This window comes from Larimichthys crocea, chromosome XII (genome assembly GCF_000972845.2).
Source record: "Larimichthys crocea isolate SSNF chromosome XII, L_crocea_2.0, whole genome shotgun sequence".
Taxonomy (NCBI): Eukaryota; Metazoa; Chordata; class Actinopteri; family Sciaenidae; genus Larimichthys; species Larimichthys crocea.
The window spans coordinates 7260678-7283325 of NC_040022.1; the positions used below are offsets into that span (position 1 = coordinate 7260678).

The following is a 22648-nucleotide window of genomic DNA, read 5'->3' on the forward strand; positions in this document are numbered from 1 at the left end:
GCCACAGCTGCGGTGTCAGACTGTGTGTTGTGGAGGCTAATCATCTCCTCCCGGGACTGAAGCGACACTGATTTGATGTTATTTCCGCAGTTATCATAATTTTTGCATTCTGGTTGTGGTAAATTCTACTTCCTACCTCCAAGTTGTATTCTACTTAACAGTGGCTGACTGAATATTACTGCAACTCTGTAAATATGATTTCCTGTGCACTTGTTTGCTGCAATCATTAATAATCTACTGCTTTTTTCTTCTGCAATAACTGTAGCGTATCTGTAGTAACGTTACTGATATGTGTACTTTCATTAGTTCTATTAATGAAGCACAATAACGGTGCATTAAATTCTAAAATATATTTGTCACACATTATTTTCAGACAGCATAAAGCCTTCAGCAGAGCTGTGAGGCACAAGCGTTGGTTTGAAAATAGACAATTTTCCAATTGAAATAGCAAAACACAGACAAAACACTGACCAGAAACCTGCCCTACTTCCTCCACCACTAATATAAATACATGAGGGTGTTTGAATGTTTTTCATGCTGCCTTTGCTGCCAGGCATGCTCAATCCTCCATAGGGCCGTATAGGTGATCCTGCGGCCAAAAGCAGTGGGCAGCAGAAAAAATGAATAAACTGAAGATTCCCTACATATACACGCACACATCATATAGCACACGTTTATATCTCTTGTAGGAGCGAGGCAGCCAGACGTCTGTCTGGCCTTACCTCCCTTTCTCTCTCACTCCCTCTCTCTCATCCTACCTTTTTTTTTCCACTTGGTTTGAAAAGGTGTAAAGTGCACGCCAGAGCAAAAGCTCTGGCTTATGTTTCATTTACAGACCACAGAACTGGAGATGGTTTCACAGTGTGCGATGAGGGGAGTGAACACACACCCTCATGCACACACACCCAATGTAAAACTAGATCAAAGAAATCAAAAGTGCCGACACACACACACACACACACACACACACACACACACACAAAACTACAATGGCTATAGCTCTTGTAAGTAAAGGATCAAAGATATAGGCTTTTAATTCCAGGCACAAGAAGCAAGGTAAGCATCAGAGCCAGAGGGTCTTGAAAACCAAACAGTTTGTGGTTGACAGTCAACACAACTTAATAAGGGTCTCATCTGTAGATATGCTGATACTAAAGTGACAGCTAGCCATTGTTGGAAGTGAAACACTGCTTGAATTTTAATTAGCACCCCAAACCTAAGGCCAGGCCTCTGCACAGAGACAGCAGCAGAGTTTATGGGACAAGTACTGCAGGCTAAGGTCTGGCAGAATAGATAGTGAGAGGGTGAATAACAGGGTGGCTAGCATTAAGGACACGGTTTTATAGGCCTGTCTCTCTTTATACCTCTCACTGATATAAAGGTTGAACACTGACGCCGAATTTACGAAGTACATGGATCACAACCCTGACCCATAAAATGAAGGTTGTTATTACCCCAGAGTACAAAATGATGTTAATATGTTGACATGTTTTAAAATCAATACCACTGATTGAGTGATAGTTTGCCAGGCACTTAGATGCCTGATACTTCTTTTTTCTTTTCTTTTTGGCCTTTTGGAGCTTTATTTTGAAGGAAAGACATGCGGGAAAGAGCCACAGGTCGGATTTGAACCCTGAGCTTCCGCAGCAAGGACTGAGCCTTCGCAAATGGGGCGGCTGCTCTACCAACTGAGCTTGACAACACCCCAGATGCCTGATATTTCTGATGGATCTAGGTACTGTATTATTTATAGGCTATCTTGGGCTCTGCCAGAGACATTTATTGTTGCTGTTGTTGATAAAAGTGTAGATTAATTGGCTCCAATTTAATATGCCTGTTTATCTAATTACTATTTTCCATGATATAAGGTGCCACTGCACTCACCGTGTTAAAGTTAGGGAAGAGGCTGAGAGGAGAGGATCCATTAAGTCTGAAGGGCAGGAGGTGTTTGAGGTCAAGCTGAGGTTGCAGAGGCCGTCCTGGGACAGGGAGGGAAGCCAGAAGGGGGCTGCCCTGGGCTGATGTACCTGGACAACACACAAAAAAGATAAAAAGATGTTAGAAGTTAAGAAACAACTGGGAAACATTAGTATGGGGGGCATTCTTGTCCCTGTGTGGTTGTAGGAGTAAAAAAAAACTGCACTGATGACTTCCAAAAGGTCAGGTGCTGTGCTCAGAGGAGGCCTGACGTTGATTTATTTGATACCAGAGGCGCCGTTACACCTCCATCTGACACCCAACACACAATGTACAGCTCAAATGTGTGTGTGTATGTGTGTGCTTGTGAGTGGGCATGTGCTTGTATCTGGGACAACACAGCATGTGTAAGAAAGTGTTTCTGTTTTTTTTTTTCAGACAATAGGAAGAGGTGCATTTGGGTGGGGGGTGGTAGTTTTGTTGGAGACTTAATACTCTCATCACCCCAATTGCCCGAACTGATCCTGCAAAAACAGGCCCCTTCTGTCATGTACATACATGCACACACACACACACACACACACATGTGAATACATCATTTAATTACTGATTTATTGGCTGAGGAAAGGCGCCTGTGCGTGGGGGAAGATGGGAGATATCGGATTTCAAATGGACCAGGGATGAAGAGATTTCTAATTTTCCGCTTGGCTGCATTTCAGTGGACCGGTGTACTCGCTGGTGCGCAGGCACTTATTCCAGCACTAGGATCAATCACTGGTGTCAGCCGCAGGTCACCACGGCCACCTCAAAGCACACCTTTTGCGCGTGCCCTTGTGCAACACACATATACACTGTGACGCAGTTGAACTCGTTTGTGATAACGCACAGCGCGGACGAAAAAGGAGAAGGTAATAACTAACCTTGAAATAATACCAGCAATTCAGAAATAGACATGATTGACCAAAACACAGCTCCTTCTCGAGGTAGAGGAGGCAGTGCCAGATTTGGTGGGAAACAAAAAGGAGAAGCTGAACACACAAACACTGGTTCAAACACACAAGAAACACAGTCATGGGAGTGCAAAGTGTATGACACTACTCGGTTCATTTTACAGACAAATCACATTGCTGGAATAAAACTACTTCATTATTATGACAAGAGGATCTTAGATGCTCAATTTGAATTTGGAAATGTTTTTTTCTTGAGCTGAAAAACTTGTCCACAAATACAACCCAGTTTACACACAGCTACATCTTGGATTACGTTCAATCACAATGTTTTTTTTAAAGTCAACTTTAATAAATTGGTCTGTGACAGGATGCAAACTCCAGTCTCCAGCATGAAAACCACTATGCACCCATCTGCTATCCAATCTTTACTCTTCACCTTGTTACAGAAAGGACACACTTCTTTCTCCACTAGCTCTGGCACGTAAATCATACACAAATTGCAGGAAATGGAGGAAATATAGAAACATAAACTGTTGAAATAAAGCACAGCAGTTTGTCTGTAAAACGTTGTGGTGTTTTTTTTCCTGTTTGTTGCAGCATATTCGTAATATGTGTTTCTTAGCAGTGGTTTCAAGGTGATGCTGCTGCTGTGTGGCCTGTGTGAAGTACAGAACAGTGATAGATGGGGACTCTGTCAGTAGTCTGGCCCATTGCTTTTTTGTGGCTTTGCAGGACTGGCAGCCATGATGTGGGGTATGCGTGTTGTTGGTGTGTGTGTGTGGGGGGGGGCTGAAAGCTCTCAGCATATGCTCCTCAGTGCTGAGCTCAAGCCTGCCTTTTTGCCATGTGTGGGCTCTCCTCTGCTGTCTGTCTGACACCCAGAGAGAAGCAGCACAGGACGGACACAGCCTACAGACACGTGGGCAGCAGCCGGCGGGAGATCGCTCACACATACACACACACACGACACACATACACATTCACACAGTAAACGAGGAGCTGAGACTTCTCTTGGCTGGGCTATCAGAGGAAAGAGCTAGGCTTGCAGGGAAGACAGTTATCAGCTGATAGTGCTTCCCCACCTCTTTGTGGCTCCCTAGGCAGCTTATTAAATCAGGGGCTGGCTATTTGCCTCTTTGGATGATAACGCTGCCATGGAGGCACAGCCCAAATCCAAGCATGTACGACAGTGAGCGAAGTAGTGTGTGTGCTTGGCTCGCATGTACTAGACAAGTATCACGGGCAAACGCACAAACGCATACAAACACAACTGCCTACGCACATCTGAAAACAAATAGCTCCCAGGGCGGGGGGGAAGTCAATATAACAGTCACACACATGCACACACAACATCAAACATACTTGCCACGTATTGTGTGCGACTTCAGTATTTTAGAGCAAAGCAACATATATTTTTTTTTTATGTTCAAGCACATTCCTCTGCGTGTGTGTGCACACATGGAGGAAAGCGGTCTTATTTCAGCCTGCAGCCACTGATAACCTCCTTCTATCACACTGTGTCATTTTCCACTCATTGAATGTTGTATTTGTGTTTGCATGCATATGTGGTTCTGTGCACATATGTTTCTTTCTGTCCAGAGTCATGTCTACGTCAAAGCTCAGATTTATTTACGCCTCACTTGTGGTCCGGGGTCCAGACAAGGCACTGGCAGTTGAGGCAAGGCCTGAAAACAAATGTCCAGCGTCTTTTCTCTCTGTCCCAGATGACTTTGCTAACGGATTTGACTGTCTCCGCCAGTCTTTCCCCAGGCAGGCCTCCTCCTCCTCCAACCATCACAACAACGCATTCCTCCCTCTCATGACTCACTGGGCTTGGTTACACAACAGCCACCGTCACATCGCATCTACTCAGATGTGTGTATATTTGTGTGGTGCATCCAAGCCATAGAATTCAAACACTGATTTTTCAATTATTTTCTACTTGCTCACCGGAGAAAATAATAAACTCCAACGTACACAAGCAAACAAACTGAGACTTCCCTCCTCATTCCTCTTAGGCTATCACAGAATTAGCCATTCAATCCTTTAGTCATTTCACTGTTAGTCTCTTGTCATCACTCCAGTGCTCCCTTAGGTTTCTAACAAATTGCCTTTTCTCACATCTAAATACTTCCACCCCACCCCCGTGCTCTGCGTATCCCTGCAAACTGGTGCTAAGCAGCACAGGAAGGAGAAAAGGAGAGGGTCGGGGAGGAGAGAAAACTGCCTTTCTATTTGTGGCCCAGTGTAATTATGTGGGATAGATGCTGGCACAGCAGGGTCTTGGAGTTGGGTGAGTGGATCTCCACCTTCTTTTCCTTTCTGCCTGTTGCTGTCTGACCTCTCAAAGCCCACGATTTTGCGTCAGATGAAATTGCCAAAAACAGGCGCCATTTTGAGGCTGCCCAGCCAAGAAGAACGTCAGCAGCAGATGTTTCTGCAAGAACCCCAAAACGACATATGTTGCATACGAGTCAAAAAGCCCTCTAGAGGCATGGTGAGGGTAGGGGTCCTGCTTCCAGTCAAGGAAGCTGTTTTAAACCAAATCACGATGTTTAAAACTTAACAAACTACTTAATTTGACCCAAATCTAAACCTAACCAAGTCGTCTAACTTAACCAAACCTTAATCATGGTGTTGTCACATCATATTTGTAACAGGCGGGGAGATCTGATCAGAAAATGCGTCTATATATCAGTCATTTAATTTGGGGTACCCGCTGGCCTTTTCAGGATGGCTGCCCATCACTCAACCACCGCTCCACATTTGCATGCATGGTTGTATTTCAGACTTATATATTTAAAACTTGAGTGAGTAAAGGATTTCCCCATTGCACTAGCAATAAAGTTTATCTTTAAGTGTTAGGAACAGTGAGCAGCACCAACTCAAGTTTGATGGCAGGGGAAAATGGAGGAAACCCACAGAAACATTGCAAAAACATACAACCTGGAACAGAGTATGGGATCTGAATAAAGGAACTTTTTGTGAGACAACACTGCTAACCACTGAGCTACCATACTGCTTGTTATTCTTAGTCTACGGTATAGCCAAAGTCTCTTTGTTGTCATTCCTAGCCCACAGAGACATGCAAGGACACTGCTAGCGATGCACCTTTGTGGACCCTTGAGAACACTTGTGACTTTGGCTATACTGTCTGTATAAAAAGACAAAAGGGTGCTTGTTGAGGTAAAATAACATACAAGACTACTCCTGGTGCCGACAACTAGACTTGCTTACTGCCACTCCTCGACTACAATCACAGCACAGAAGGGAAACTCAGAGAAAACCTTCTTATTATGCAGTTTCCTATAGAGCCTGGCAAGACAAGAAAACATGATGAAATCCTTTGTGTAAGAACATTTTAAAAGAATGCACCAGAGATGGAGTCGGCTTTGTCTCTGGTTTTGTGTTTTTTTCTTTGTAGCTCTGGAGTGATTTAGGATCACTGGGGTATGAGCGTTTGTCTTTGTTGATTTCTGCTAAATGTAAGGGCACCACGCACTACATCTCTGCTACTCAGCTGTGAACGCCTGCCAAATAACAGTTGGACTGTCAGTAAGGCCTTCACTACCAGACCTCTGATCTGATTATCCAGCTGTGATAATGAATATCTACACATCTAAACTTGAGCGCGTTGAACAGGAATTTGCATGGGAAATTGCTGACTGTTGAAATGATGAGCACTAAGTACAGGCACAATTACTCTGCACCATGTGGATAACTCTTTTGTCAGATGCCAAGTACACATAATAACCTCTTTTTCTGATGATGTTTAGCACAGTCCTCATATGTAAGTACCAAATGCGCATACAGTCGAGTCCTGACATGCTCTCAGTTGCTCATTGTGCATCTGCCATCACTGTTGACACATTGTTTCACCATCCCCCCCACCGCCCTGCAAACCTCCCAGCAGCCATCGCCCTACCTCAGATGGGACTGGATCTGACACGGAATATCGAACTAGTGCTTCTTACTTACAATAACACAGCCAATAGAGTTTTTTTTTTCTTTTCAAGCGAGGTATGAAATAACTTGAGATATGCTATGCATACAAATTGCAGTCTCACGTGCACTCTGCCTGGAAATTGTAAATTGGCCTCATGGTGTATTAGAGAGTTGTGGGCATTTGAGGGCATGAAATGACATTGCACTGCCTCTGGATGTCCAAATGTACTCCACTGAGACACAGAGAGAGAGAGGGACAAAGAGGAAGAGAGCGGTATAGAAAGAGAGAGAGAAAAGTGACTCTCAACAGCCAATTAGCTTCTGTTTGATCAGGAGGTGGTGTGAGGGCCATTAATATAGACGGAGAACATTAACCACAATCAGTTTTAATTAAAGACTGACACTTTTTATTCCTCTCCATCTCCAGCCATTCCTCCCTTACTTCTACTTTCCACTCCTTTGCTTAAAGTGTGATGATAACCTGAGTGTATGATCAGAAGAAAGAGTGCAGAGGTGGTGAAAAGGCTTCAATTAGCGCTCAGTTAATCCAGTTTGATGAGTTGACACAGACGAGAATGACATGTCTCCCCACAGCTGCAGATGTGATCTCATCTCGATACATACAGCATCACTGTATGTGTCGAGACACAAGCTGGGAAAGTGGCCAAATGAATGCATAATTCGAGGTGCTTTTGCTTTCAAATTGACCTTTTTATGTCTGTGAGACACTTTCCTGTTTCAGTAGAGAAGCTATTCTCAATGGCGTGCAATTTAAAATTTCTACAAAGAACCCTCTCATTTTATTCCCCCTCCTTTCCGTCCCCTATTTCCTCACCTTACCTTTAAAGTTGTTTATTCAAATTATATTTTCAGTCTTTTTTTTCTGGGTCACTCGGCATGCCGTGCTGCCTGCACCGCGCTGTATATTGAGCAACGGAGTGTATAAGTTGATGACTGTGTGTGCTATACATGACAGTTTGTATTTCAATGTGTGTGCAGCAGGCAAGATACAGTTTATTCAGTTAATATGTGCAAGGAATATGTGAGCAGAACACAGCTCCAACTTTACCCCGTTTGATGTCTGAGCAGTCAAGTGTCAGCTTGTCCTCTCCAGTTTGTGTGTCCATGTGAAGGGAGAGGAATGAAAGGAGATCCAAAAATCTACATGAGAAAATTGTTTGCTGAGATGTTTCCAGCAGAGACACTGGAATCCATCTCCAATAGGTTTGTGAAATTTTTCTTATGAGGATTATATCTATTCTGAGATAATCTGCTCCTTAAAAATCTCTCATATGCAGTTCTGCCCTCCTTTCTCCTTCATTTCCCTGGATTGCAGGAGGTGGCAGACTGCTCCATGTGGCCTGATTATATGCAAGGCTAAGCACAGTTTGACCCACGTCTGAAAATAGAGCGCTCTCAGGAAGGGAGATGACTTCATAACTTTTCTTTCATATGCAATTTTAGAGGAATTATACAAAGTCAGACACTGTATCCGTTGAGTTTACCACTCTGCCACCTGGACTTGGTCAGATTTCTGCTCTCCTGCTGGCTCGGGTAAAGTTACATTATTGGGGTTGTTTTAGTGCTTCATTAATCACAAAGCACAAAATGAAAAGAAGAACCAAGTGACATAAGTGTGTGCAGAAGATTAATAAGCAGATTTAGACCCCAGGCAGCTTCATCACAGTGTAGATAAAGGTATATAGAGGTTAATTTACAGCCAATAAATAAAGTATGACCTGACATTGAAGTTTAAAGGAGATCACTATACAGCCTTTGGCTTCAGCAGTGATGCTGCCTCATCAAAGAAAGATATCAAACTGTTATTAAAATGGACAAACACCAAGGTTTGGGTTCAAATTCAGTTATGAGAAGCACTTTACAATGAGAGAGGTCAACATGACTCTGAAATGACTGTAATTTAATCATCTGTAGCTTGCCTCATTCTTACTATTATGATGTTACATTATCACATTATTAGCTGCTTTTTTTTTTTACATGAAAAGATTAAAAAAAAATTATGACTGCTTGCTCACGGCAAGTTTGAGCAAATAATTCCTAAATTAAAGATTTCAGCAGTGTGTTTGCATCTACAGTGTTTGTCTCAGAGTCTCAGAGTCGTGGCAGTCCGGCTGTGGTAACAGGACCTTGCGGAGATGCTTCTTCTCCCGGGGAGTGTCTGTAATGAGTTCTGTCAGGCAAGCAGTGAGCAGCGCGTTGCTACCAAACCCAACCTGAGCAGAGGCAAGGCCCATCTGTCAAGCTGAGACGATAAGCCTGGAGCCATCCAGAAACAAATTGCTCAGCTTCCCCACTGTGAAGCCCTATGAGGCAGCCGGCTACGGGCGGGCAACAGACATGCCACAGATTTCTGATGCTACACAGGAAAAAGGAGGCGGAGAAGAAATATCAAACACATTAATCTATGCAGATGATGCCTATGGCCAGCCATTGCTCTGCAGCTGTACGCGGAACCGCTACGAGACGATAAACAGCGAAGAACGGAAAGAAATCTGAAAAGAAAACATTTTTGTTTTGTTATTTTCTGCTTTCAAGCCTTAGGGTGAGCAGTTTTAATAAGTCACCCACACTTTTCCTAATCTCCTCACTTTGCTTTACATAGACAGCTGTTGGACCGTTCCTTCCAGGTAAAAACAAAATTAACTTTTAGACTGTTGAAAAGGTTGGAAATGATCAAAGTTAAAATATGACAGACACTTTAAACATCTGTCAGAGAGTTTGCGGCCTCGCCTCCATTTCTATTATCATAACTAGCGTTACCATTTTGCAGTCGCGTGTCTAAAAAAACAAATCTAAACTGATTCAAAGCTCTGCCCTGCCCACACATATGCAAAAAATAGGTCTGGGAAATTCTGTAGGATTGACAGGATCTCAGATGAGGTTCATTTCCTCTGCAAATTGAGTCATTTGTGGAAGTGGCATTAAGTGCGACATCGTTTTTTACATGAATAAATATCAGGCTGGTCAACCAAGCGTCACACAGCCATCATGTCAACTGTGACAACTCATTACAAATTGATTAGATATGGTGGGTGAGCTGGGCTGGTTGGATCCTCAAGGAAGAAGAGCGAGGCATACAGGAGAAAATAAGCCCAAGACAAAGGTTGCTTGCTAATTTTAACTCCTCAGCTCATGAGATCAGAGAAGCCAGAGATGAAAACACTCAGAGACTGAAAAGCAGCCATGAAGGTGGTTATGAGGCTGTGACAAATGTGAGATGAAAATGAAATTGTAGCTGTGTTGAACTCAGTGGAAGTATCCTGTCCTGAGTTTCTCAGCAGAGATGAACAGTGTCTCACAACGCGCACACACACACAGAAGAGAGAGCTCTTTACAGCTGATAATTCATTTACATAGCTTTTCTCTGAGATTCTTAGGTATCACAGACGAGAGCCTTCCTCTTTATTTATATTAACGACAGCAGCAAACTGCTTGCACAGAGAATTGCACTGTACATTACTTGTGTATTATTACATCCATTGTTATGCAAAAGATCTCCTGCTAAGCAAGTTGTGTTTGCAGCGAGCCAGTAAATTGCCTTCCACAGCAACATTTCTTCTTGCCATGAAATGGCCTGCTGATCGTCGTCTCCAATACCACCTGAATTTGTTGTTTCACAAAATGTCTCTTTCCTCACTCATTCTGCCTCTCCAGCTTCTTTGTTTCACCCTTTTCTTATAGCACACCTAATTTGAATTCTGCTTTCAGGCATGTGTCTACGGCCAATTAAAACTCGTAATGGAAATGTGTACTGGCTATAAAAAGCAAAGCTTTCCTGTCTTTTCAAGTCCTAGCTGTAAGGCCAAATTTTTTTTCCTACCTTTTAACACATAGCAGGAAAGTGGGAGAGAGCTCTTAAATTATTTATTAATATATTATATTATATATGATTATATTTGAGGAACAGAAATGTAGTTAACTGAGGACTATTGTCCTTGTAAGTCCCCCAGCTGTGACGGTTAGCACAGTGATAATACACCTACATATATATGTAGAAACACAAACAGTAGCAATTCAAAGATTATTTTAATTAGCCCTACATTATTACATTTATTGAAAGAATTTAACCCTACAATGTCCATGCTCAGGTGAAGAGTTTGACGTGCCAATGTTTAAATCCAATTACCCCTTGGTTGCTTTTTAAAATGCCCCCATTCTCAATCAGCAGCGGTCTCGGAAAATGAATGAGCTAATTTTGCCCAACCTGGGCTGTAATTGTTTCAAATCAGCCTCATGCCTCAGCGTCATTGCCAGAATAATTGCTCATGAGCGCGAAGATTAATCTACAGAAGCACATCTGTGGGACTTAATTTACGGGTCGCAGTGCCATGCCTTGTGGATCCATTAGACTCATTTGGTTTTAAATCCTGTACAGCATATGCAGCTAAACAAAGGTGAAATAATGCTGGGGAATTGTCAGGAAACAAGCAAACACAAACTGCGCAATATTTGTGCACATACATACAGTTTCCAACACTTGTGTAAACACATGCATAGTGGCAGTAATACGTGTGTGTGTGTGTGTGTACAGCTGTCATGACTGTCTTTTATGTCCACGTCTAAACACCTGTTAATGGAGTAGAAGAGTCAAACTCAGACACAGTCAACAAATTTTTACAAAAGGTGGAAAAGTGTCATCGTTTGCTAAATGTTGTCCTCCAATCAGCGGCGTTTAAGAAGACAGCATTAGGATTGTGAGCCACTTTCAGGCTGAGAGAGGACGCGGCGTTCGACAAGCTCTCTGAAGAGAAACAGCTGCAAGCTGCAAATTGGAAAGCCTTTGTGAGGAGCTGCTCCTTTGTTGTCTCCTTCCTCCTTTCCTCAAAGTGCTGGCATGCAGATGTCTCCTCTCATTCCTCATGCGTAATTACAGAAGATGGGAGAACGCCATAGAGGGATGATTCTTCATATGAGGCAATGTACTGCAGGCGGCACACCCGAGCCAGGCAGCCGGCACGTTTTTAAATAGCAAAACTTTGCCGCGGCAAGAGATTTAACACCTCGCTTCGCTGCTGCAGCTGCCTACTTCCTCGTGCATCCAAAACCCTCTCCAACGTGACGCACCAGACACAGAAATGTGGCTGAAAAACAATCAGTGTGACCACCCATGGTGTAATATACCTTCAACTCCAGCCCTAGGGCCCTCCTGCTCTGCCTGGGTGCAGAGAAGAGACATGGGGCAGAGCAGATAAGGATTCTTATCAGAGCCTGTGCAGGTGTTTGGAGGAGCGAGGCCATAACATTCCTAAGTTACTATTGGCGGCAGGATTTCACTCAATGTGAAGAGAGTAAGAAAAGAAGCACAGAGGGATGGATGGGTGGAGGTGCGGATAGTGGTTGTGTGTGTGTGTGTGTGTGTGGTGGTGGTGATGGCGGGTGAGCTGTTGGCCAGGGTGTTATAATTGTGAATCCCCTCAGAGTGCAGCAGTACAGCGCATCTTAGACACCTGCTGGTGTGGCGATAAGGAGTGAAAAGCAATCACTTCAGCTACCCAGCAGCCCCAACTGGCATCTTACTGCTTCTCAACCTGCTACTTTGGTATTTCTCTCAAATATAACTGCTTTCTGTTATAGGTCAGCTCCCTCTGTGGGGTGTTACCTTGGGGGGAGGAGAGGATGTAAAACGAGAGACAAGAGGAGACGAGGAAATAACCAAAGGCCAAAAGAGATGCTCTTTGGTTTATACTTAACCCAGTTCATGTGCATGCAGCCCTACAATGTCTGCATGATCCTCAGCCAAATCTAAAACTCCAAAGCAGTGTGTGTGCAGTAGTAGTTTCTTGTGCCACTCAAGACTACCATTTCAAACTAACTTTATCCCCCGCAGAGGTCAAGGACACGCGTTCTGTCTCCGAATGGGTCCTCAGACTCCGGAGAGCATTTCTCATTAGTGTGATTCCAGCTGAGGATTATAACGCGAATCCTTGGGATAAATCTTTGCTCATCACGGAGAGACCATCAGCTGTTGCAGTCAACCAGTGCTGCCTCCTGAATTATTCATTTTCTGTTTACAGCAGGCGACAGGTGCGTGACCTCTGTGATGAGTGCCCAGGGCGTCTGGGAGAAGTGGTGACAAGGGAGAGGGGGGGGCACTGGAGACAAGGAGGGGGAGGAGGAGGAGGGGGGATGATTCAGAGGAAACTGCAAATTTGTCAGACACGGGAGCTTGGGAAGGTTTGGAGCTGTTTTTTTTTTGCTTTTTATCCTTTTCATTTAAATTCTGTGGCAAACTTTTAGCAATGGCTGCTTGGAAGGTGTATTTTTTTGAAGGGAGAGTGGGGATGCAGTTGCCAATTTTGGTGGTGTAGCAGGGGAAAAAAAGCAAGAGAGGTAAAATTACTGCTCCCTAAAATGTTATGAGTGAAACTCAGGGTGGCAAGGGGGTTGGAGAGGTCTGCCAAGCTTGTGCTGCACATCGACTGAGTGGCATTTACTGTAACCTTTCCCCTGGCTTTTAATACCGCCGCAGAAACAGCAGAAACACGGATCATTGCCATTCACTGTGAAGCACTGGGAATTGCGAAAGGATCTCCCACTGCTCATGGCCACACAGCACCCATAAACACCATGAAGTGGAAAACTCAAACTTCGTTTCAGCTCTATGAAAACTTTACATCAGCCTGAGAGCACAAATGAGATGTAGTAGCAGAGAGGTGATGCAAATAAGATAGATAAGCACAGCTGAAAGCTAAAGGAACAGGAAGAGATTGATAAATAGAGAGGCTAGAGGCTGGAAATAGGGGGATGTTGTCTAAAAACACAGGCAACCCGTCGGGTTTGTTTAGTTTAACACCAAAGAAATACCAAACTGAATCACAGGAATTCAATCTGGTTCACTCAGCCTGAACAATAGACTCTGACACTCGATAGCTCAAGAATAAGCCTCCCATTTATGCACACATATTGATGTGGACATCTGCATGAACACACACACACACACAGACACACACACACACACACACAAGAATGCATGCAAAAACAAACAGGCACGCACGCTCACTGCAGAGTGATGCATGAGTTTCACCTTCAGGCAACTGGGGGAAAGAGATAGACGTTTCTCCCCTTCGGCCAACTCCTGCTTCAGACAAAATAACAAACGGCTGAATGATATAGTGAGCTGTCCCCTCTAGTTGCAAAGTGGGAATGGAACCACAGCTCTGAGACAGCAGCTACAAATGGCCCATCTCTATAACCACTCTCTCTCTCTTTCTTTCTCTCTCTCAGCGATGTATCCGCAGAGACCTTGGCAGATCTCAAAGACAGATTAATCTCGATTGAAAGTTGCTCAAGTGTTCTCAAGCGTCAAAGCATTACTACTTATCGTGGGAGAGCATGGTGGAGACGATCCAATAAAAAGACAGAGAAAATAAGCTCTGGGGTCATTTAGGATGGACGAACACCCACAAAGCGACCAGCACTGTAAAGTGCACACTGACTAGATTAGGCCCTCATCATGTGAAATCTTGATTTACCAGACTTCATCCCAGCCTGCCAGTGATAAGACTCAAACTGCTGCTGTTGGAACTGCATGAATCTCATGTTTCCACCTCTCTTACCAGCATGAGTGTCACAGTTTTGGCTGCAGAAAGAAACTCTTGTATCAACTTAAATAATTTGGAACAGGATTTTTTCTTTGGCTCTGTAACATTACTGCTTCTCTGTCCACTGGGTGTGAGAAATAAACTCATCTTTCAAACACTACACTGTAAAACATACAGGAAGGTAATGGAATTAACTAATCTTTTACCATTAGCTTACTGTAAATATATTGTTTTATTGAAGCTAATTATTTTCTACACGTCTGACAAATCTTTTGACTGGAAATGATGAGTTGAAGGAATCTACTGCTACATGCACTGCAACATTCTCACTAAATTACACTTCTAAAGAAACATACTATTGCTTCTGATCAATAAAATCATTTTTAAATCAATAAAATACATTTTGGTTTGGGTTTCAATCTTGGTTTAAATTTAAGTTTTTCCCCTATATGTTTGTGAGCAAAATGCAATCAATTTTTTAAAAAACATAGCTGAGTTTAACACTTAAAACTAGGCTTATCTTATTTATCAAGACTCTTTAGTTGTGGTATAGTCAGATTTGATTGACGATGACCAAAAAAACAGAAGTTCATGACATTTAATTTCTTTTAAACAATTCCCGCCCACTTCAAACCAGTAAGAATAGCACAAACAAACAAAAACAAATGCAGTTGTTTCTGAAAAAACTAAGACAGATCAGAACTAATGTTGTGGACCCACTGATCCATTTTGATGAAAAAATATTATTTATTACTCACTGAGAAGTTTGTGCAACTAGTCTCTGGTTTCTGAAAACAATATATTTGCTAATTTGTATTATTAAGGCTGCAAAAAAAATTTCTAGGCATTATTTAATTAATTGTAAATATTATGAATTGTGTTTGTAATGATTAATAAATTACTTTTAAATCCAGGCTAAAAACCCACCTATTTAGTATGGCTTTTAATACCCAGTAGTATGATGACACTTTTATCTTATTCGATTTTGTTGTATTTTATTGTTTTTATTGTTCCTTTATTGTTTTTAATTAGTTTGTTTTCACTTATTGTTTATCTTTATTTATTATCTACTGTAAAGCACTTTGGTACACTGAAAGGATTGTTGTAAAGGGCTGTATGAATAAAGTATGTTTACATTTGTCTTAGCTTCTTCTTCTTTCATGTCAGGAGCAATAAAACTATAATAGAATCATTATGGTTATGTTTATAGTGTAAACTTAAGTTACTGTAATCATCTTGATAATTTATGTTATGACAGATGTTTTTTTTCATAAAATCACTGCTGCAAATTTAGACCTTAATCTAGACATAATATATTATAACTTTTGATCAAACCTGTTCATTTGGCTCCAACTAGTTAAAGTTTTAATGATCATGGCAATCATTCCCATATTTATAAGGCCACATCCAAGGATGTCTTCTCTATACAGATGACATAACTCTGGTGTGTCAAGAGCTTTGTTGACCTTTGGCTAACATACTGTAACCCCGTCTGACAGTGCAGGCTTCAGCTAACCCACTTCAGTCTGTCTGCTCAGACAAAGAGGATTTACCGTTAATCCGGCCTTAACAACAGCAGAAGAGCATGCTCTCTACAACAGCGCTCCAGAGAATAGGACTAATCAAGACATCATGAACATCAAACAGGGAACAATTACCTCTAATAAAATCAATTTTGTTGACTGACTGAGTGAAAGAGAGCACGAGGAGAGAGCTGACACAGTTATTTGATTGGACTTGATTGCATTGAGTGGCTTGTATAAGAAAAAAGTCATTTCACATTTCCAGAATAAAAGATATACATCTTGTTTCAAGATAACTGGATATGTTTCTAGAATGTCCTCAAATGACAAAAATCATTAAGATAACTAAATAACACAAGGCACAAATTCCAAACGGCAGCTCCAACCCTAAAGAAAATCAACAAAGCAGAACACAAAATGGATTTGAGTGCCAAAAGGCACAAAAGGTGCCTGATGAGGTGACAAAAAGGGATTTGATTATAATAGAGAACAAATGTTGGATTTGATTGCAGTAATGAGCAAACGGTTTTAACAGGTGGAAGTATAACTGGGGGAGTGTATAAATGCGCAATCCCGACTCATTAGTAAGCAAATGAATTCAATCACCTCTCTTTGGTAAGCGGCTTGATAAATCCCTTCAAAGTCGTAGCAAGCAGCTTTAACAGATGCAGTGCAGCTAATGCATCATTCTCATTGACTCTGCGCTCGCTAGGATCAGCCTGAACACAATCGTTGGCCTCAAGCAAACAAACCCAAGTCAATGAGGTTGGGGCTCCATGGGGAGCAGTGAGGAGTATTTTTTTTTTTCTTCCGCTGGCTCCAATAGCTTTTACAAATTTTATTCATATGTCCCCTGAGAGAACCAGCTGCAATGTTATTGTGCCTGAGGGGGGGGGGCAAGAGCTCTAAACAGGCAGGGCAATGTTGGAAAATGCAGATCTGAGAAGACAAGCTGTGTCTTCCACTGAAGCTAAAGGAGAGCTGAGCCAGCTCCTCGGGTCCCTCAACTACTACAGGAAGAGTGATTTTCACCCACATCAGACAAAAAGCAGTTTAACACCATTACTACCACCTGCTGTACCACTCTGTGCTCCCCCTACACGATGTCCAAGACACAGCAGGATGTGGCCACTAGGGCTGTAATCGTAGATGGATGGAAGCAAGGTAACAGTGAGCAAAGGAGACACATGGAGAATGTGCATGAGCTAGAAATATAGAAAATACAAAAACAAAAGTTGAGAGCATACTCCTGGCCTTGAGGTTCATTTTGAACACTTGTATGTTAAATGTCTTCAATGACACTGTGACATTTGCGGCATCAAAGGCCGATCGATGTATTTGTTGTGGTAGAGCGGGACACAAGTGCAGCATTCGGCGTCAGTTTCGACTGAGACAAAACTTATCTCTCAACGCCTGGCAACAAATCCACTCCGCAGCCCTAATCAATTCGTTACACAGCCTCTACTTGAACACATGCATACATGCACATACACACACATACACACACACATGCAGATGAGGCACTGTGATGATTAGCTTGTCCCATTTAATCACTTCCTATTAGAGACACCTGCAAGGTTGCGGCAGTCTTGTGTGATTATGTGTAATCATAGAAATGTCACATTTGAATGATAAGCAGCATGAGAAGATGGCTGGAAATATGAGGCGCTACTTATTTACACCACAGAATCATCAGCTATTCTCTAAAATAAAAGAAAAGAAAAAAAAACTATTCATATAAGTCTCACAAATATATATAAATATATGTAAAAAAAAAAAAAATCACATAGGCATACAAATATAATCTCTCGCACATAATTTTGCATATTCTGTGCAGGCGTATAAATACACACAAACACCCACACTGGCCTGGGGGGGTGGAAGCCTATCTGCTATGGATAAAAGACATCCCTTATCAGCTTCCTCATGGAAGAGCTGGGAATGAAGGCATTTACTCAAATGAAAGAGGCAGCTTTTGGAGATAAGCCGAGAGAGACGGAGCACAACTAAGCTTTCAGATTGGACTGGGCCTACAGAGGGAACAGAGGAGGATGAGAAAAAAAAAAAAGAGAAGGAGACGATGGACGGACGGGTGGATGATAGATGGGTGGATTGTTGATGAAGCGATGGGAGAACACGCAAGCACTTATTTGGTCCTGCGTTGTGCTTTTAGGAAGATGCATGCATACAGAGGAGGAGTTTGTAGCTTTTGTCTGAGATGAAAGTGCTTATATGAAGCGTATTTAGACAATGTGGGTGAGAAAGCTACTGTGTTTACCCGGGTATTTTGTCTGAGCAGGCGTGCACGTGTGTGTCTATACCTTCTGTCTATCCCTGTGCTCGTAGCTGGCCCCGTCTGCACAGCGAGTTGGCACATCTCTCTCTACTGCACTGGGCTGGGAGCCGCGCAAGAATAACCCACTTCAAAGAGACCCATTGTCACACACTAACGTGGCGAACGGCAGCTAGCGCCACAGAAATCAGTACACACTGAGACTGGATATTCCCTGTGAGATGGGGGAGGAAGGGTGGCGCGGGAGGGGGGAGAGAGAGAGAGAGAGAGAGAGAGAGGTTTGTTCACAACACACTGCTGTGCCAACATTAATCATGTAGACTCTCATAAAATCATTAGAGCTGATCATTCCCAGTCAGACTCTCTCCACAGCGGCTCAGTTCTGACGAAAAGAAACGAGAATGCCAATTTCTGCAAATGCAAGCCAACACACACACGCACACACACACACACACACACACACGCACACACACACACTCAGAAACAACACACCCAGACACCTTTGTAGTGCAAAATATCAATACAGAGAAGTGACACAACCGAACTAAACAGCAGGCTTTAGATGACTTGAGATGTATTTATGCGCAGACTTGTATTCGACACATTCTACATGTTATATATATATATATAATTACATTTGCACGTAGGAAAACACCCACCGTACTTGCAACTGCTTTTTAGTGTGTTCCTTATGTGTGCATATATGCAATTGTGTGTTTTTGTGAAGAAAATGCTTACTATTTATATTGGGGATTGCATTGTGTGTGTGCGCTCGCACAGAAAATGCAAACCATATGTCTTGGTGATTGCATTTCGTCAATTGATTTATGTATATTAATTTTCTGTTGAGGCACAGAGATTTAGAGTTGTCCTTTTTGTGTGCCTTTAAAAAAATGCATATTAATTACTAATTTATGTATTGTGATTGCATTTTTAATTAGACATTTCTTCAAACCTCAACGCTTTATTTTTTGACCACATAAATGTGGTGTCTATTCACATGTATTATTTAAGAGTCGGGAGCTTTTGACTTTCTTTTTACTGCTGTTAACAAATATAAACCACAGTGACAGAAACAGAAATCATTAATGACTCCGATTTGGTTGTTGTTTAGTGTTATTCTGTGTATTTAAAGAGCTAAGAGACTTTGAGAGTTAACAACTTTTAATCTTGTTTTTTTTTTATTTTTATTATTATTTCTCGAGGCAGGACAGCTCTTTTGTTCACATTTAGATTACAGCTTTTTTGGTCTTTTGTGTGTGCATACAGTCTTTATTGGCCATCCTGTATTTGTAATATAATTTGTGCTTTTGTGTCATGCATTTTGTACAAGGATTGGACATTAATTCCCAGCCACTGTAATTAATCCAGTGAGCAGTGTTCTGTTAAACGCTCATGAGATGGCGTGCAATACAGACGGAGGTCAGCATCCCAACGGCTAACAAAGAGCTGGAGCAAAGACAGCTATTAGAGCTGGATCACCGCGTCTTCTGTTTACACTTACCACCGTTTACACACTAGCTGCACTCTATTATGCGCATTGGACCCTGGAGTATTGCAGATTGGTGGTCAGGGCACTGGGTTCTGATGGCTGGACTTGACTGTAAAATCAATGGCCTTTAATACTTTCCCAGTTGCTGATCCTCAAGCTTGGAAAGCCAGTGTGGTTATATAGACAGTCTGGTTTGATGACAGAAAACCACAGGAGAAAATAAGAGGGATATCTCCTTTTATAGGTTATATTACCTTTATGTTTCAATTCTACCTCCACCTGTCTCAGTTTATACCTCTCTCTCTCTTTTCTTCATGTGTTTCTTCTCATCCTTCAGTCTGTCACTCTTAAAGCCCTTTAGCTCTTCTCTTACTCATTTAGTCAAGGTCAGAGCATCAAGAAGAGGACTAGTCACCCACTTCAGCTGAAAGCTGCTGAAGACTGATTAATTCACAAGAGCAGAAAAACACACAAGCGCAGCACTGGGAGGTGATGTGTTGCTGCTTCCCTTCATGGCCTCCATCTTTAGCCTTAGCACCCAGGGAATGAGAGGCTAAGTGGTAAGGTTTTGGTACCGCGTGCAGCGAGGGACCATTTCTCATGCTGTCAGAGCTCCCGCTGGGCCTCACATATGCCTACGGCTCTCAGCATCCAGAAGCCATCACGTCAGCAGGCGGGCCAATCAAACCCACGCTGTCACTTCAGTGAAATAACTTGAACTGTCACTCACATACGGACATTTTCCCCACAGGGGGGCCTCGAGGCCATAAAGGGGCACATACGAACTGTGCATACAAACACTGTACGTGCAAAGTGGACACGTAGTTTCTGTCAAAACGCATATGACACACTTTACATTACAAGTGTGTCAAAGAGAAATGGTCTCATGAATATCTATGGGGGTCACATGGAAGAGGTCAACTTTCCTGGCTTGTGACCTCTGCTCTTTGGTGACCTTTGACCTGTCTGAAAGCTGCATGCAGGTCCATGTAGACAGGTCTACTTATTGGGACTGCAACAGTCCCACCCACTCACACTGCTTCCCAACCCCTTTTGAAAAAGACAATTCATCCACTCTAAACACACATTTACACACACACACACACACACACACACACAAATGTGTGTTTCATGGTCATTGATTAGCTAACTGTAGATGTTGTGGAAGTGACAATGGAGTTTGGTGTTTTCCTAATTTTCTGAAAACTCTGACACAGAAGTGCATGAATTTGACATAAATGGAAAATGTGTTGGAATCAAATCAAGGCTGTGTATTATTATTAGCAGCTAATGTAGCCTTAAATTGCTAGCTTTAGGCAGAGGTGAGGAGAAGGCACCTCTGCCTAAAGCTAGCAATTTAAGCAGAGGTGAGGAGAAGGCTCTGGAGGTCTTGTTAGCCAGATTTGTCTTCATTTTCAAATATTCATGAAGAAAAAGAAAGAAAGAAATAGCTGATATAAGATATCCATCAGAGAAGAGTCAGATATTCTTGTTTTTCTACAACAGCTTCAGGAGACTAAAGTGTGTGCTGCAATAAGAAATTGTATTATGAGTAAAAGGTATGACTCATGCTCGAATACCAGTATCTCATCGCGTAACGACTCCTGAAATGCACTTAACATCAGAGATTGACAAAACACAACAATAGAATCCTCTCTTAAACTCGCATCACCTCCTGGACTGATCTCTACAGGGAGAGATAAAACGAGATCAAAAATAGTGACTACAGCACAGCTAAAAAAAAACAGTACGGAAAGAAAGACTTTGGGAGCGATGACACGTCCCATTGTTCCTGTTACCTGGAAGCAATGGCACATTAAAGTGAAAAAGTGCCACACACATACATCGACTGCTGCATAAAAGTGGGATAGAACTTTACACCAGAGGGACTACGTATAAAATGCAGTAGGATGAGAAACAGTAAATATGAAATAATGTATTATACGCTTGTTGTAGTACTACATTCCTTTCATTCTCACAGGAGCCTTCACTGAGGTGACACAGACTAATAGAAGCTGAGGTAATGAAAAATAAAAAAGTCTGTTTGACAATTTGTCATGTGAGGTGAGGTGTTTGTTGAGCTAATAGAGCAGTGGGTTATTTGTCTATGCTGTATGTGTGTGAGAGAGACAGCGGGAGAGAGAGAGAGAAGGTAGAAATTGGTTGAGCAGAAGCTGGAGAGCTGCCACCTTCATTCCTCTGGCCCAAGAGATGAACAAAGAGACTGGAGGCTTAGGAAATCCATCCATCATAATGTCTCATTGCCTCTCATGCTTTGCTTTTGCATGCACACACATACACACATGGCTGAGGGGCGGCTATGGCATGGAGGTAGTCCACTGATCAGATAGATTGGCGGTTCGATCACCTCCGGTCTGCATGTTGAAGTGTCCTTGGGCAAGATACTGAACCCCAAATTTCTCTTGAAGCCTGTGCCATCGGTGTATGAATGGTTAGCTCCTAAAACTGATGAGCAGTTGGCACCTTGCATTGCAGCCAATGCCATCAGTGTGTGAATGGGTGAATGAGATACAAACTGTAAAAGAGCTTTGAGTGGAAGACTATATAGAAAGGCGCTATATAAGTACAGTCCATTTACCATTTTTTACACACACACACACACACACACACACACACACACACACACACACACACACACACACTCAGTCAGTCCAGACAGAAGCTTGCTTTTACCCAAAGTAAAACACACACTTTAGGAAGCGCTTGTTCGTCTGAGAGTCTGATAGTGGTGCAGATGTGGAGTTGCTGGGCAGTGGACCAAAGCCCTCAGTTCAACAGTACTGCCTTTTCATTAACCCCCGTAATTTACGCCCCCTCCACCTGCACCACCACTTCAAACAGACGAGCTATTGCTCCCTGCTTCTTGGGAACCCTTCTATCTGCAACCAAGGGCAAGTGGACACAGACATCTCAAGGTCAAGGACTGCCTATTGGGCTACACATTA

The 22648-nt window shown here is 42.6% G+C and overlaps 1 protein-coding gene across 5 annotated transcripts in view; it reads right to left on the minus strand.

Moving 5' to 3' along the window:
- Positions 1-22648, minus strand: part of znf385c (zinc finger protein 385C) — a 136392-nt gene that overhangs the window by 20644 nt on the left and 93100 nt on the right. For all 5 annotated transcript variants that reach the window (XM_027285788.1, XM_027285790.1, XM_019258649.2 and 2 more), the window contains one exon: positions 1885-2027. In XM_027285788.1, coding sequence (XP_027141589.1) covers positions 1885-2027 — 143 coding nt within the window. The remainder of the gene's footprint in view (positions 1-1884; positions 2028-22648) is intronic.